Source organism: Toxotes jaculatrix, chromosome 24 (genome assembly GCF_017976425.1).
Source record: "Toxotes jaculatrix isolate fToxJac2 chromosome 24, fToxJac2.pri, whole genome shotgun sequence".
In the NCBI taxonomy this organism is placed as follows: domain Eukaryota; kingdom Metazoa; phylum Chordata; class Actinopteri; family Toxotidae; genus Toxotes; species Toxotes jaculatrix.
This window is the reverse complement of record NC_054417.1, coordinates 4,231,882-4,248,181: the sequence shown is the minus strand read 5'-3', so window position 1 is coordinate 4,248,181 and position 16,300 is coordinate 4,231,882. Positions and strand designations below refer to the sequence as shown.

Sequence of the window (16,300 nt, the reverse complement as noted above, 5' to 3'; positions counted from 1 at the left end):
AGCTCCGTTGGTTGTCAAGACGCTTGACCAGAAGGTGGAACAGTTTGGCAGGAGTGTATCAAAGGAGATGGTCGACTGCCCTCAGCGGTAAATCTCTGCTGAACAGCAGACACAAGACCATATCGCCCTCCATTCACTGTCACAGAGACAATCAGAACCCCACGGAGAGGCCTACAGCTGCCCGCACCTCTCTCCACCTCGCTGCTAATCACTGGCCTGAAATCCGTTAGCCACAATATCAAATAACTTTCCCATAATAATGGTAATTTTACCCTCACACTAGCAATTATTTTGTCAGCGTGGGTGTGAGTTTTCCCAAATAGTGGCTTTTTAGCATGTAATGTTTAATAATACTATGATAGTCAAATGATCCCTTTAAGGTAAACGGCACAAACCACAGAGCAGCATCTCTGGAGGTGGTGTGGATTCAGGAGGGCAGTATTTTTGTTGTCAGCAGGCATGAATTGCTTGTTTTGTTTTTTTTATCTGGTTGAAGGACAGTCAGAAATGTTTCTTCAGATGCCTGCTTTTATGTAGCTTGCAAATAATAACAGAATGAATGAGTGAGACCTTGTCAGACCTTAGTGTGATGGACTTCTTCACTTTTCTGAGACAGTTATTATGGTAGCGGTGAGTCAGCTGCATTCTTACAGTTTGTACTGGATGTACATTCTGTGCTCTGAGAATTTAACATACAATAAGGAAGTGAGTCCAGAATGCTTGTACATGTCATGTCCTTGACATGTACAAGCAAAGCCTCAGTTACTTAGACTGAAAAACAAAAAAAAAAATCCCACTGCTCCATTTCAATATCACCAAGACTGTTTCTAACACTTTCACTATAAACTTACGGAGGTTTTCTCTCTGGTAAGACCCAATTTTTGCATATAGTGTTTGTTGTAGTGTTGAAGATAACATACAAACGCTCTCAGTCTGGCAACTGAATCCCCTTTAGGAATAAAGAAAGTGACCAACAAGCTCCTGATTGCATATTGATCTCTTCAAAGCACTCATGGAACATTAAGACTGCAGCCGAGTCGTATGACTTATTCCAGCCCATTTTCTCTGCCCATGGCCTAAAATAGACACAACTTTGGTCTCTAATAGTGCAGTGGCTTGTGAATAATGGTCTCCCAAAAACCTAGCAAATTGAGGATTTAATAGATAGTGACTTAGAGGAATCAGAGAATGCCTGATGGAGATCTGAATGACTTACTGACACTTCCATAGAAAAACTACCTGCATTTCATTCATGGACTTTCTCATTTATGTGTAATACAGTTATACGAGGAGATGAGATATGATATGTAATAAAAGTTAGATCAGAAGCCTTAACAGTCAATTAGTATCTGTGATCTAATGATATTTCTATGTGGGGCATTTATGCTAATTTTCTTGAATCCAAACAGTGACATCTGCTGGACATTTAGAGGATTGATTTCTCTTTGCTAGAAGACAGAATAGAGGAGAAGACGTTTACATAGCCACACGCAAATATGTTAGTAAAAAATAAGCAAGTAGAACTTTTGTTCAACTTGGATAACTTTTATAATAATAAAATATCTTTTCTTGCACCACACAGTTACTCTTCTCAATTGTTTCTTACCTTCTGAGGCTTGGATGTGTGTTGTGATGGCTTTCACATGCACAGATCTGATGTTTTGAAAGCACATGTGCAGCATTTTCTTGTACAACATTTGTTTTAGACCCAGTAACACAACAGACTCAGCTTTGTTTTGTCTTTGTTGTTACTGTGCTTCTGTACCAAATTCTGTCCCATTTTCCAGATCTGTTCCTGGGGGAGTAGCTATTACTGCTTCTCTGCTTGTGTCTCAAAATAGTGCCGCTGCCTGTTTGTTTGAAATGGCAAATTGTCACCAGCAAGCAGCCACTGATACATGCCCAAGTTCACTTACCACAGACATACATTAGGATGGTTAGATCCTACAGAGTAAACGCACAGTTCCCTCAGGAGAGCAGAAGCTGCATCTTTTGGACTCTTGTCTCTCTGTGTGCTGTGGCTTGGCTGTAAAAATCCTCTGGGGACTGCAGAGCCCCAAGACTGCCCATACAAGTGCAGCTGCAGTGGTAGGAGCACAAACCGTTACACACTGAACCAACTCTGGCCTGATGATCTGTACAAAAGTGGGACGATGTTTGCCTAAAGCAGAGTGAAGTGGTCTTGTGAAGGGAGGTCAGTGGTTCAAATCCCAAGATCCATGGGGAAAAATTGAATGACTAACAGTTTCTGCTTCTTGCTAAAATATATTCAAGGTGCCCTTGAGCTAAAAAAAAAAAAAAAAAAAAAAGGCATGAGCTGTTTAAGCTGTTGGACTTTCACACCAGCTCTTCAGTGTGAATATGGTGGTACGTCACCACCAAAACAACACACAAGCTCAGCAAATCCTTCCCTTGATAAAGGTTAATAAAATAGTTGGTCCTCAACCTTTGCGCTGCATTTCAGCCGAGCAGCAAAATCCCAAGACACATTAAGTTACTGTATCGATTGTTTGAAATGTCACACAAAGTCTTGTATGAGAACACCAGAGGGTCAGTAAGCACATTTAACTGCTGAACTTGGCTCAAATTGTATTAAGTTGGAGGAAAAGGTCAGAATTCATGGTTATTAAATTTTATTTTTCAGAAAGTAAATTGAATTGCTTAACAAAGCCTTCTGAAAATCTAAAGCCATACCTTAAGTGCAATAAACTAACAACGAATTAATTATTTCATGACATGTAGGGAACCAGTATCACCTAAGTACAGAGCCGTGGAATATATGATATACAAAATAGCCTCGGAGGCAGATTATAAGAAGATAATTGCTCTCTATGGACATTCACATGTCACCATGTATGCACAGAAGCACAGGTGGCCTCATATTGTGACTTGTGAATTTTACATTTAATATGCACAGAGTATAATTGTGTCATGGATGTAACACTATAACTGGCTGTGGTGACACGACTACTAATTATACTCAGATTCCTTAGCTGCGTTTACATTTCTACGCACAATTTAACACTGTTTAAGCAGAAATGTTGTGAAAGTCTTAATAAAGTGAAAAAAGTGTGTTTCATGGAGATTAACTGAACTTGTAATAAAACAATGTGCTGCAGCAGCAGTGGCTACTTTAATGAATGAGGCAAAGATTGTGATGGATAAAGTAGTGGTGGTAGGTGTGTACGGATTCGTGTTTTGTGTGCGTGCAACGTAGGAGTTTGTGCTTAAAGGGGATCTCAATCTGAAACTGTTGAGTCCAGCTTTTTTTGGACAAGTTGCTCAAGAGCTGCTGGTTAGGGGACAGTTTATATTATACCCTCTGTATTACAGGTTGAATTACAGACAAACAAGCACGCACCTCCACTATTTGCAGATGATGATCTGTACATTGTCTTTGTGTTCCTTTTATTTTTTGCTCAGTGGAGCGCTGGCTAAACTCATTTTTGCCCGCTCACACCAGTGAACCGTGTGAACGACACACACAAGGCTTCAGCTGATGCTACAGTAGCTGTTCAGGGTCGAAAACCCCTCTGAACCCTGCCGTCAAAGAACAATTGCTCCTGGAAAACCAGGAAGAGCCCCTGATGTCCGCAGGAAGTTAACATTATAAACTCAACAACTTCCTCTTCCACAAGAAATTCATAAACTCAAGTGAACTCTTGATGGGGAAGGGAGGCCTGTTTCTTCATAGTCAAATATAATCGATTCTGATTATATGAGACTGAATTTGTTTGGTCTAACAAGTTAAAGCTGTAATACCCAGATCTTTGGCCCACTGGGGGCCTGTAGAAACCAGCTCGAAACATAACTCTGACGTATTATAGCCTAAAAAAGTTAAGCTCAGTGAATTTGTGACTGCTTCAGTTTCCTCATGATGTGATCTTTCTTTGTACGTCACCCAGAAAGAGCAAAAGGGCTCCTGGCATTTCACCCTGTCCTTCTTTATGAGAACAGCCCTTGACATTCTCACACTTCTATATTACTTCACTGGAGGAAAGGAGGGGAAAAAAACACCTTAATGTGAAAAAGAATGTTTATTTTTGACCTTTTCATAGACTTATCTCAGACGACAGTGATGCAAGCACTCATATTCTATTTTCCATAAAAATGTCCACAGAGACAGAACATATAACACCATGGTCAGGAAGTTCAAATGGAAATATTAAATTAAGCACTATATATTTGAATACAATGAAACATACAGTTCAATTTATTGCCAAGGAACTTTAGATAGAAAAGAACAGATTGTTATTTGTCCTCCATGTTTTTAAGTGTACTGGGCTTTGAAACATCGCAATATCGAGAAATGGAAATTATTGTATTTACACTGAGGAGCTCCATTTTTGTCACTGTCATACATTATTACATCTAGAACAAAATAGAATTATAGGATTTAGAATTGACAATGTTCCTCTGGGAGATTTTTCTGCAGGGGTCGTGACCTATGAGCAAAAGTGGCTGAATCTCATTTAGGCCTTTTTGTCTGTTTTAAATTGCAAGGAATTAAGGAAAATCAAAATGAGATTCAGCCAGTGACTGAAGTAAAGAGCCAGTGCACCTTAAGGTCATTATGCAAAGTCCAAGGACATCTCCATGTGCTATGTTGTCTTAAAGTGAAAACGGTGTGTTTTTATAGAGAGTAACTGAACTTTTAACATTTCCAAACAATCTGCTGTATGTGTTTTTGATGAAATAAGACCTCAGTGTGAAAATACATATAAAATTGAATATTTTTTATAAGATAAAACGGGAAGACACTCTTTATTAAATGCTAATTAATGGTTCTGGAGTATTGGCACACCAGCACAAATTTATCTCACTAAACAGCTTGTTTTAAGAGAAAAGTGAGAAAAAAAATATTACACCCAATTGTGCATTTTACCGCTTAGCTCCAATAATAACCTGGGGCTACAACTATAACACAATTCACATATTATGTATCACATAAAATCATAATGGCACGACTTGTCTGGCTGCCAAAAAACGAAATTAACACAATAAGTCAAACAGAACACAACACTTTGCCAATATGAATGCATGTTAATTGCACCAAAATGAATGAGACTTTTAGGCTACAAAACCATGAATAAAGTATGAACAATGTGCAAAAACAAGGTCTACATTTAAAGGAATACTTTGCTTTTAATATTAGCATAATGCTATTTCCTCTCTCTCACTTTTTAAAAATAATTCAGCATTTATTAAGGGTAAAATTTTATGTAAAGACATCTGAACAGACAGCAATGGCTACTTTGGTTCCTTTTTGAATGAACGAGGGGAAGATAAGGGGCGAATTTACAAAATATACACCTGCTATTCTGCTCTTTCCAGCAACCGTGATTGACTAAAGTAAGAAGGGGTGGTATGTGTGTATGCATTCGTTTTGTGTGTGTGTGTGTGTGAGTGTGTACTTTAAGGGACTTTCAAAGTGCTATATCTGATAAGACGGCATGTAAAAAAAAGAAGGAAAGAAAGAAAATTAGAAATTGATTTGTGGCTTGTTTCCTAGTTGCCGCTGTACAAATGTACCCATCGTAGCTCAAAGTGCCTTAGAGTAAAAATTTCTGGTCCAACAAAGTCCATTAGTCTTTGTTTCCTCCGCACTGACTCCAGCTTATTGCCATTCATCTGGAATAGGTTTTTTTTAGTCTTTTTAAGTGAAATACAACATGAACCAGCATCATGTTTGCTTTTAGAAATCATAATAAACAATTAAAAATCACTTTTGAGAAGCCTGATGAATAAACACCTCAGTAATTAATTCTTTTTGTCTTCACACATTAAAGCTGCACTACAAACAGCAGCAAGTGTTTGCAGTAATTTGATTGAGGAAGTGATTTCATTAGCTTATTCACATGCTCGTTTTTACCAAAACAGCTGGTCTGTAGTGGTTTGTACCAAAGAAAACCAAATGGGAAAAGACAAAACGATCAAACACTAGTGATTCCAGCTTTTTTGTACAAAGTTCTTGCAAGCTGCTGGTTAGGAGACAGTTTATATTTCACTCACCGTTTTGTCGCTGCCTCTGGGACTGCAGAAGTGCACATGAGCAGATTTTATTTTGAGTGAATTCAGCAGAATTTAAGAGGATGGGACACTTTTCTTTTTTCTATTCAAACATTAGTATTTTCACAAATCTTGCCCAGTGCAGCTTTGAGATAATGAGGCCAGTTTATGCTGATTTATTCATGTCTGTCTGTAGCTCTCAGTTGTGGGGCTCCAGTCCCTCTAGATGGTCAGGGATGGGTAGGCCAGTGAGAATCGTCAGACACTTATTCCACACGTTAAACACAGGACACACAGGCTGAATGAAGGAGACGTGAAATGTGTGCAGGTGCTGGGAGCCCACGGCGTCGTAGAAGGTCAGGTATCCAGCGTCGTAGTCCAACAGGACCCCGACGCGTCGCAGGTGAGGTGAGGGCTCGATGGCCAGCTCCTTGCTGTTGTGGCGAACCACCCAGGAGTTGTTGCAGCGGCAGAGCACCCAGGAGGCCGAGTTCTTGCCGATCCACTCATGTTTGGGGGCTGATTTGTAGGCTATCCCCACAGCGTACCTGAGCAGGAGTGGAGGATTATGTTATCCACAAGTGAAAACCGTTAACTCTGAACCTTTAATTAAACAAACTCCCTAAATCATGTCTCTCACCATGTGCTCCCTCCAATCAGAGCCTCCCAGTAGTGACGCCCGCTGTCAATATAGACATTTCCCACCACGCCATAGCTGCTCTGGCTGGTGAACCGGTCCTGGCTGTGGCCTTTCTTGGATGTGGTTTCGTCCCGCTCCACCGTCAGGTTATCGTGAGACACCTTCAGCTTCTTGTGAGCAGATTTAGGGTCCAGCTTGAACGGCTGGCCTGAGAGACGAGAAGGAGGAAAATGAAAAATTGATTTCGAAGTGACAATGCTGTGAGATCTATAACCAGCAACATTCCTTACAGAACAGCTCATTTATTTTCACTTAATTAAATGTCATATTTACTGACAGAGCTATCTCACGTACAGCAAGTTGGAGCAAGTGACATAAGAAACCCAATAAGCTACTTCTGTGTGAATGTTTACTCATGAATTTTCCTGTAAAGGTCGATCTTATTTGGAGTGTTCAGTTTCAGTCATCAGTGGCTTACTGTTGGTTTTCAGAGTCCCCGGTTCACTGCTCCTGCTTCCCGCTTGGTTAATGGCCTTGACAACAAAGATATACTTGGTGCCGCTCTGCAGGCCGTGCACTGTGTAGTGGTTCTGCTTGATGTTGGGGACAATCATCCAGCTCTCCAATGAGTTACAGAGACCTGGGAGAAGAGTCAGAGAAGGGGTGATGAGGAGAAAAAAGCATAGAAGAGAGGGATGAAATATAAGGAGTACAGTCAGTTAATTCAAGGAGATGATGAGAATTACTGCATTTTAGCAGCTAAAGTACATAATGAGTGCAGTTTTCAGGGGAGATGAAAAAGAAATCTGGTGAAATTTTATTTAATTTTGACAGCAGGCAGTTTCAGAGCATGAAAACAAAACCCAAACAGTTTTTACTTTAAAGTTTCCTCGTTAGGCGAGATGTTCAGCCGAGTGAAGGGACGGTGTACTAAATGGCTGCTTGTGTGCGAGCCTGTGGCAGTGGGAACAGGTGAGAGGGTGTGAAAAGCCAGGCAGGAAACCATTCACACCTCGATGGCTTCAAAGCTGCACCGTGCTCTCTCTGCTCTGTGTGTGCGTGTTTTATTCAGTGCTGCCTCAGTACTGCTGCACCACCTCCTACGTCGTGTATGTGTGTGTACATTTTCCTTCCATGTCATGCATTTGTTCGCCTGAGGAATTTATGCAGGAAGTGACCACTGAACTGCTGCTCTTCGTTGGCCACCCAGAAGTAAAAAGCTAAAAGCCAAACAGTTTGACACAGAGAAACCTACTGATTTTTCCTTTTTTGTCATCTGTAATTAAAAATATCAATTGACGAGCTGACATCTTGGTAATTAGTTCAGTTTGTTTATACACATAAGCTAAAAGCCATTGCCAAGCCCTGTAGCCTCTCAGTCTGGAAAGGAGTCAGGAACAACAACATCTCCTCAGTCAGTGGTGATAAAATCCCACTCACGGTGGATGAACCTGTGCGAAGCCTTGAAGGCTTTACACAGACGACCCGTCCAACAAGCACATGGCGATCTTTATCACCAAATCCTAATGAGGCCATTATGATTAGAACACAACCAGCAAAGTAACGACTGCCATACTCTTAGACTTAAAGTAAATCAAGCTTGTAGTTCCAGGCATATCAAGCAGAAATGGCAGATAAGAAAGCGAGTTAGTTGCTATCATCTTGACCCACATTTCCCCCAGGAAATCCAGTCCAGAAGGCTGCACCGAACAATTATGCACAGGAGTTAAGGGTGTTGTTTTTGTGTTGTTATTGCATTAACATTACAAGACTCTTTCCCGTCTTTTGTAGGAATTCATCTGAATTGGACCTGGGGGAATTTTCCAGCACGTGACTTGGACGCCAACAGCAACACCTCCGACATTATCAGATGTGAAAACAGGAGGAGAGAAAAATCACAGCATCATGGTGAACAGAAGGAGACAGGTATGTGAAAGCAAGAGGGGGAAAAAAAGACGGAAATGAAGTGTCGCATTAGTTTGAAAGCTGTCGGTTCTAAACATGCTTTAAACTATAAAGTAATGAAAAGGCAATTACATAGGTGAAACCTGGGGAATAAAGAAACAGAAGAAGGAAGGAATCCCTCGGCAGGTTGAGATGAAAAAGGAGGAGGAAAGTGAAGCAGGAAAGCAAAGAGGAAAGAAGGAAAGGAAGGCAGAGGATTTTTGCTGTGAGGTAGCTCGGTTTGAATCTATAAAAAAGACTTCAAAAAAGAATAGATGAAAGACAGAGAAAAGGCATTTGATTGAAAGGGAGCAGGGGAGCTTGTCTTTAGATGCCCTGACCCCATTTTCTTCCTTGTAGTTGGTGCTTACTCGAGTGTGCTCCTGATTTTCTGGGTTATGCGTGTATACAAGCGTGTGTGTGTCAGCGTATACAGTACGTGTGTTGCTGTTCAACAAGACATTGTGTCACTGAGTTTATATGTCTGTGTTGCTGATTCATTCTCAGCTGTCATCTCTCCTGATACGACATCTCACTTCTTCAGTGTCACTTAATCCTAAACGTCTTGTATGTATAGACATAAGATCTCTGTATATCGACTGAAGTCTGATCTGCTGAGTGTTCTACACACAATGTGGATTCTCTGCTGCTTTACTGTCATATCTTACTCTCCTATCATTCCTCACAAGCTGCAGTCATTTGATGTTTGACAACATCTGAGCTAGAAGGTTCACTTGAGGAGGTTCCACTTCCACTTCACTGCTATCTCAGCTTTTAGAAAAGCACTTTCTCTGCCAGCTGCCTTAGGGGAGCTAGTGGCCACCACTGAAGCAGCATGATGGTGTAGAGCAGATCTCGAGTCTGTAAATAATCTGTAAATAGTTTTGTTTTGTTTTTTTTTAATGTAAGTCTGCATAGCAAATGTACTGGAAATGTATACATGCAGGATGTGGCGTGCTGGCCTGGGCCATGGCTAGAAGATGGCTACTAGAACTGATTTAGAGTAGAATGAGTATTTTGCTGAAGTTGGACTGCGTTCTCCAGTTTGTATTTGATTGCAGCACTGCTTGTCAGCCACATATACTTAAATACTTACTGGCAATGTTAGACTGTCCAGTGAAGATGGCATACTGGAGCTCATAGGACACCACTGTGAATTCATCATCAGACGTCCAGTGGACGGTGATGGTGTCGTATGAGGCCGTGCACAACTCTTCCCTTATGCACGGAGCACTTGGAGCTGTGTGTGGAAAAAAAAAGGAATATCATCCGCTATAATGCTTTGTTCTGTTTGTAAATCACATTAATAATATTCCTAAATGATAACACACTCTGAGATTGTCAGTTGTTATTGCAAACAATAGCCCTAATTAACCTCGTATGTGTTCATTTGGTTCAATTTATGAGAGTAAAAGCTTCATTAGACACAGGATTGAAGATTTTCTTTCCAGCAGAGTGGTAGGTTGAGCATTAAAAGTAGTGCGGGAGAGAAATAATGAAATATTCAGATAAAAAACAGCTCACATTAACACAGTGGGGAGAGTAAATATCACAATCCTTTTAGCAGTAACAGATGTGAGTTGTTACATAACCAGAGATCCCAAATTGGCTCTCTTACAGCCCTGGTATGAATCATGGGCAAACTTTATTATGTTATAGCTGTTTTTGTTCTAAAAATAAATAAAATAAATCCCTTTTTTATTTAAGCCATGAAGCATGTAGTAGAAAGAGAATGGACAGAGGTAAAGAAACAAAGACACAAAGGCACAGCTTAAATTGATTTTAAAGCCACTTCCTCTCTGTTTCTGTGTCTGTCACTCTCTCCTTCTCCCCAGCCTTCTGTCATGAGTGGATGCACATAGTGGAGTGATTCAGGCTGATTCACTTAGTGAAAAGGCCCTCCAGCGAAGCCCTCATGCATCGCGGAGAATAAATACGAGCCAGCCATTTTCACAGACCTTCAAATCCACTACGCATGATGCCTTGTTTTTGTCCCCAGTGTGCTCCTAATTCATACATTTTGATGGGTCCTGACAAATGGGACATTGGAAATTAATGTTGAAAATTAATTTTGGAGTTAATAGGCTGGGGCCTGGTCCTTCATATGCAGTCCTTGAAGACAGCAAAGACTTCAAAAGAAAAAAAATAGCAAAATCAGAATTTGAAGCTGGAATAGAGTCATAATGTGTGTTGAGGTTTTCAGGTCAGCGAGGAAGTGAGTTTATTTAGTTTGTGTTTTTGACCTTGGTGTAAGTTAACATCAGGTGATAGTGGTGCACATGAAATGAAACTCCCTTTGATTTTAGCTATGGTAGTCCAATGAATGAATATCTTTCGGCTGAATCAATAAAATGTCTCTTTGAATGGAAAATACGGTGATGAAAACATGAATGTTTACCAGTGAGGTAATCCAGATTCTCCAGCAGCTTCTTCTCTCTGGTGAAGTCCAGGGCGAAGGTGTCGAAGGTGTCCGTCAGGTGAATCTCAGGGATCAGCACTTGGGTTGATGTGGTTGCCATGGAAACCCTAGATCATCGCCAATTGAAATTGAACAGGTTTTCATATTCTGTTTGTGTCTGGCCTGCAGATGTACTTTCAAAGTACAAATGTCAGTAAAGTGCACATCATCATAAATGTTTGTTATAATCTGTGGAAGAACTGAGGAACATAAATGAGGGTTTAGAGGTTTTACTGTAAGATGCAGAAACAAGGAATTTCAGCTCTTGCACCAGATCAGATTAGCCGATGGGGTACCACAGATATACAGTATTAACAAACTGCTCAACAATTGCTCAATTAAAAAATACTGAGCTCCAAATCTGAATAAAATCAGCCCCCTAATTAGTGAAGCTCTGCAGATTAGATTCTGATTGAAACACTTCTTTTGTTTGAGGGATAATGATTTTCTTTTATTTCACTCTTTTCTCTTTTCTTCTGAGGATGCACATACTAGACACCGGGTTTTGTTATAAATTGCCAAATCAATTAGTCAGAAAGCTTAAACAGGGAGTATGGACTAAGACAAGGCTAAATAAAAGATGAAATCCGTTCCATCCTACTTGTCTTTGCTGTGAAGTCAAGGACAAAAAGTTCTCACATTGTTTCTCAACATCTATGCGTGCAATCCTCAACCTCTCTCTTCACTTAGACCTTCTGTAGCTAAGCTGAGTAACTCCAGCATGTGAGTTCAGTGTGTGGGCAGTCTGACCTCTCGTTGATGCTCTTTGCAGTCTGCAGGAAGCGAGCGTGATCGGTTTCTTTCAGTGTCTGATCGGCCTGTGTGATGAGGGCTGAGGACCTCTCGATGCACTGCTTGCAGTTGGAGATCTGCTGGGCGAGTTTCCGAAGCCTTTGTGCCTGAAAAGAATGGCAAATGCAAAGAGCAGTCTGAGAACAGTGCTGCTGGTATGGATCAAACAATCCCATCAAATGCATGAAAATGTCCTCATCCAGGTTAAGGTGTTGCGGATCATTAGAGATGAGAACATAAACAGAGCTGAAGACAGGAAATTACCCCAGAATGTGGGGTTTTATGGGCGTGAGGAGATGGATGTTAACATTTCGAAGTCACTCGTACATGAAAAGGTCAAATCCAGAGTTGACTGATGCAGGCAGTCATCTATTTCTTCATGTTGTCTTCTTGTTTTGGCATCCCTAGTTGTTTCTGGTTCTATGAGGTTTTGTTTAAAAGTCTAAGTCCTGGTTCTCTTGTGACTGTGAAGATGTTATGTTGTAGACCAGAAAAAAAAAAAAAAAAACTTTTGGTCAGATTGTACAGATGTTCAAACTCTACAGTTTTCCAGGCCAGTGTCAGTGATGCTATTGAACTCAAATCTGAGATTTAATTTCCCCTTGTTTGCCCCTCAGTTTCATTCCCTCTCCCTACGAACAGAGATTTTAAGAGACAGATTGAGGTCAGTGGTTGGATTGAGGTCAAAGGACATTTCATCAGCTGTTTGGCTTGTGAAGAATCCAAAACAGTGTAATCTCAGGTCAAGTCCATTGAATTTTGCAAGTCATCATCATGTAAAATAAAAGGCAGACATAAGGCAGACTAACAAAAGAAACCTAGTCTCAGAAAAAAAGCCTTTTGAGTGCTATTGATCATGTGCTCCACTAAAAAGCAATTTGTAGAGATCTGTTGGCCTAAAAATAAATATTGTCCATTTCTGTATCTTCTCAGATGCAATCCTAAAAGCTAAAAGCCTACATTACATGGTGAAAAAAAAATCCCTAGTGTGTTCCAAGTCTCATTAGACACAGCTTAAAAAAATCATCTGGGTTTAGAGAACAAGCTAACACGCCCTCCCATATGGTCTGGGTTCTGCTGTTGGCCAGTCGGACTGTTTTCACTGTCTGTTTGGAATGCGTTGAAGGTTTTGCATTTTAGGCAGTCGAACAGTTTGCCGTCTGTTCACGATGTACGGATAAGGTCGAGTGGCTGTGATAAAATATTGCATGTAACACACAGTGAAGTCTGGTGGTAACTTGAAGTGTTTTCAGTGTGTTTAAACCTGTAAATCCCATAGGATTTGTACCATATTTGCACATTACATCGCTGAATGAATAGGGGAGATTAATTTTTATGCATATGACTGTGGTACATAGATCAGCAGGCAATATTTACCCCTTGATGATCATACCTGCTGCAGTGGTTCACTGATGGAAGAAAATATCATTCTTAATCATTTAAGAATTGATCGAAATGAGTAGCTACAAAAGCATCAGTAAATAAGCAAATTAAGCATCAATAAAAGTATTAAGCTGTTTGCGATGGAAGAATAAATTGACACTGTGGGTAGCTTTAAAACGGGCAACAGAGCTTTGTTTATTCTATAAGGAGGTAAGAAAAAGTGAGAGGATATGAAGTGAAAGATGGATATAAAAAACAAAGCAAAGGAAAATAAATCATGTCTGCTATCACCCTCCTCAGCCCTCTGAGTGTTCACCTCACCTTCCCCTCCTTGATCTTGCTGCCAATGATCTGCCTCCTCTGCTGAATAATGTCAATCAGGACATCACACTCCTCCATGAGCTTGCCCTCCTGGCGGGACGCGTTCACCTGAGAGCCAATTCACACACAGTATTAGATAAACAAAGAGATTGATGGAGAAGGGGGGGTGATATAGAGGGATATATGTTTAGTGGCTCCACATCATGTCGACTGAGGGACAGGATGTCATTTTCATCCATCAGCTGGCCCTCTTGTCTGGAAGCAAACACTTGGCATATTCAGCCATTTTGCCTCCTGCTGGGTTGAGAGCTGAGTGACAAGTAAAATCAGCAGGCAGCTTTACGATTGTTAGAGGCTGACATGGCACTCCAGACACAAGGGCTGAGTCCGAAATCAGTCCCTCTTTACTATATAGTGAACTATATTTGCCATCTGCCATTATATTTAAGTCTCTGGCTTCTGGGTGTGTCATCAGTGCAGTTTACACTTCGTTTATACTTCTGGACATGTCTGGACATTGGTGTGTTGTCCTAACTTTATATAAATGTATATTTAGTTTCTTTCTGTGTTTAGGTTCTGTAGCTGTGGGATCAAGTATCTGCTTGGCCCAAAACCCTCTGATAGCAATTAAGCTTAAGAAAAATGATTTAATTTAGTTGGACGGTGTTTGGGAAACTGCAGTTGATGCTGTTGATTACATTCTGCCATTAGGGTGTTTAGAAGAAAAATGGCATCCAGCTCCTTTCTCTGAGGTATTTGATTCACTTTGCAGTTGGAACCTTTACAGTCTCAGCAGGCTATAAAAGTTGTTCAAGTCCAATTATAAGACTGTAGGACCTAACATAATGTGTAATTTCTCATTGTGGTCATTTCCTAGCGGCCCTTTCAGCACCTTGTAAAGTGTTTTCTTGCTGCAGCAAAGCGATAGCACAGGGAGCAATGAAAGGGAAGTCTGCAGTGAGGGTTGCCAAGCCAACAGGAGATTGCACAGTTAGTCATACGCACATACACTCTCTGTTACACACACAAGCTGACAGGTGTTTTAATAATGACATCATGGGGAGTCATTTTGCCTTTTCACCACAGAGCCAGAAAGGGCTGGAAAAGACTTCCTCAATATCGTCAACGTCCCGTCCCAAACTGCATTTACGTGTTTGTCTGGGATCACGTTGCCAACAGAAACAATTTGCCACCTGGATTAACATCTTGGTGCTTATGTGAGACATGCTGAGCTGTACACCTTAGCGGTGCTGGAGGGTAGCTGTAGCAATGCCGGTGCATCTGTCTTTTCAACACTGCTAATTGGTTTCTTTGACATGACTGTGACAGCTCTGGGGAAGCTTAGGACTTAAAACTGTTTACTTGGTAAAAAGCGTGTCTACTGTATATGTTGTCTCTTTGTACACCAATTAGTACACTTATACAGATCTAAAAACAGTGGGGTTAGAAGGCTCTTTGAATTTAAACTGAAAAGACACATACTGAAGTCTATCTGGTCTTTGGTTCTCCAGCAAACTTAGCTCATTTTGTTGTGCTGTTTAATTTGCCGGCAGGTCAGGAACAGTTTCCAGCAACTGATGAACAACAGTTAAACTCAAATGGACCTGGAATGAAAGTTTGGGTGTTTTCTTGGCAGATTTTGCTGTTTAGTTTGCAGTGAAACTCTGATTCACTTTTTCTGACATTTCCTAACTGTTAATCTCAATGTGAGACTCAATGTGAATACAGATGACATCCTCCGATATTGCTCATTTGTCTGGAACAGCCACCCACATGGCTACACAGACTCACAAATGTCACCATACACACAGGCTGTGGTCAGTCCCTCTGCAAATTCAAGCACTGCAGTAAGAAAATATTACTGAAAATTAAAATGAAGACATTTTGTTGCCCAAACTATTATAGCAGTAGTATGCAGTAAATGGTTGACTTGATAAATTTGTAATAGACTAGACAGTGTACTACCCACACTATCACACACACAGACACACATATGCACAGACTGTGAACAGAGTGCATCATGTGCCGTGTAAAAAAGTGGAGCATCTAATGACTGTGGGCAGAGCCCTCTGGAGCATATGATCAGTATGACAGATTTCACCCTGACAGGGACATTAAGTGATTCACTTAACCACAGAGAAACACACACACACACACACACGACTCAAACCCTGAGGATATCCAAACTTCTGGAAAGGAACATCAACCAAACTTTCTGCAGGGAAGGCTAATTTAAAGTTTACAGGCCTAATGTATTCACTGACACTACATTTGTGCCAAACATATCAGGGATATTTTTTCTGCTGTGGCTTTTGTTAATAAGACTCTTAAATTAGATTTTCCCTGCAAAAGCAGCAAGCCTTGAACATTGCTTTTCGAGTGGTTTGGAATAATTTGTTTTTTGCATTTTATAAACAAAGCAACAAACTGCCTGAAATTGCCCAATGTGCAGAAGGCAGCGGAGAACGGTTGAAAGATTGTTTGGCATTAGAGTCTAACAATTACAACGTCTTGATTCTGTTAGTTGACGTGGTGCAGGATCATTAAATTGCACAGATAGTGATTCATTGGAGGTGGACATGAGACCGCTTGAGGTTGCCATCCATGCCATTTTGAAAAAAAAAAATCTATTAGACGTAGAGACACGTAGAGCGTGAAAGATGTCAGGGAATCTCAGCAGCCATCTCCAGAGAAGCGTTGGAATAGTTTAATCTGATGTGAAATATTCAGAAAGCTCCATCAACAGCACACCG

General features: G+C 40.7%; 1 protein-coding gene across 1 annotated transcript in view; it reads right to left on the bottom strand.

Moving 5' to 3' along the window:
• Positions 1–4,018: 4,018 nt before the first annotated feature.
• The window catches only part of LOC121178183 (E3 ubiquitin-protein ligase Midline-1-like), a 34,574-nt gene continuing 22,292 nt past the window's right edge, over positions 4,019–16,300 (bottom strand). Inside the window, exons 4-10 of the mRNA XM_041032723.1 lie at positions 13,548–13,655; positions 11,802–11,950; positions 10,992–11,119; positions 9,690–9,833; positions 7,128–7,289; positions 6,650–6,857; positions 4,019–6,557 (exon numbers count right to left, since the gene is read on the bottom strand). Of these exons, the coding sequence (XP_040888657.1) occupies positions 6,209–6,557; positions 6,650–6,857; positions 7,128–7,289; positions 9,690–9,833; positions 10,992–11,119; positions 11,802–11,950; positions 13,548–13,655 (1,248 nt within the window). The 3' untranslated portion in view covers positions 4,019–6,208. The remainder of the gene's footprint in view (positions 6,558–6,649; positions 6,858–7,127; positions 7,290–9,689; positions 9,834–10,991; positions 11,120–11,801; positions 11,951–13,547; positions 13,656–16,300) is intronic.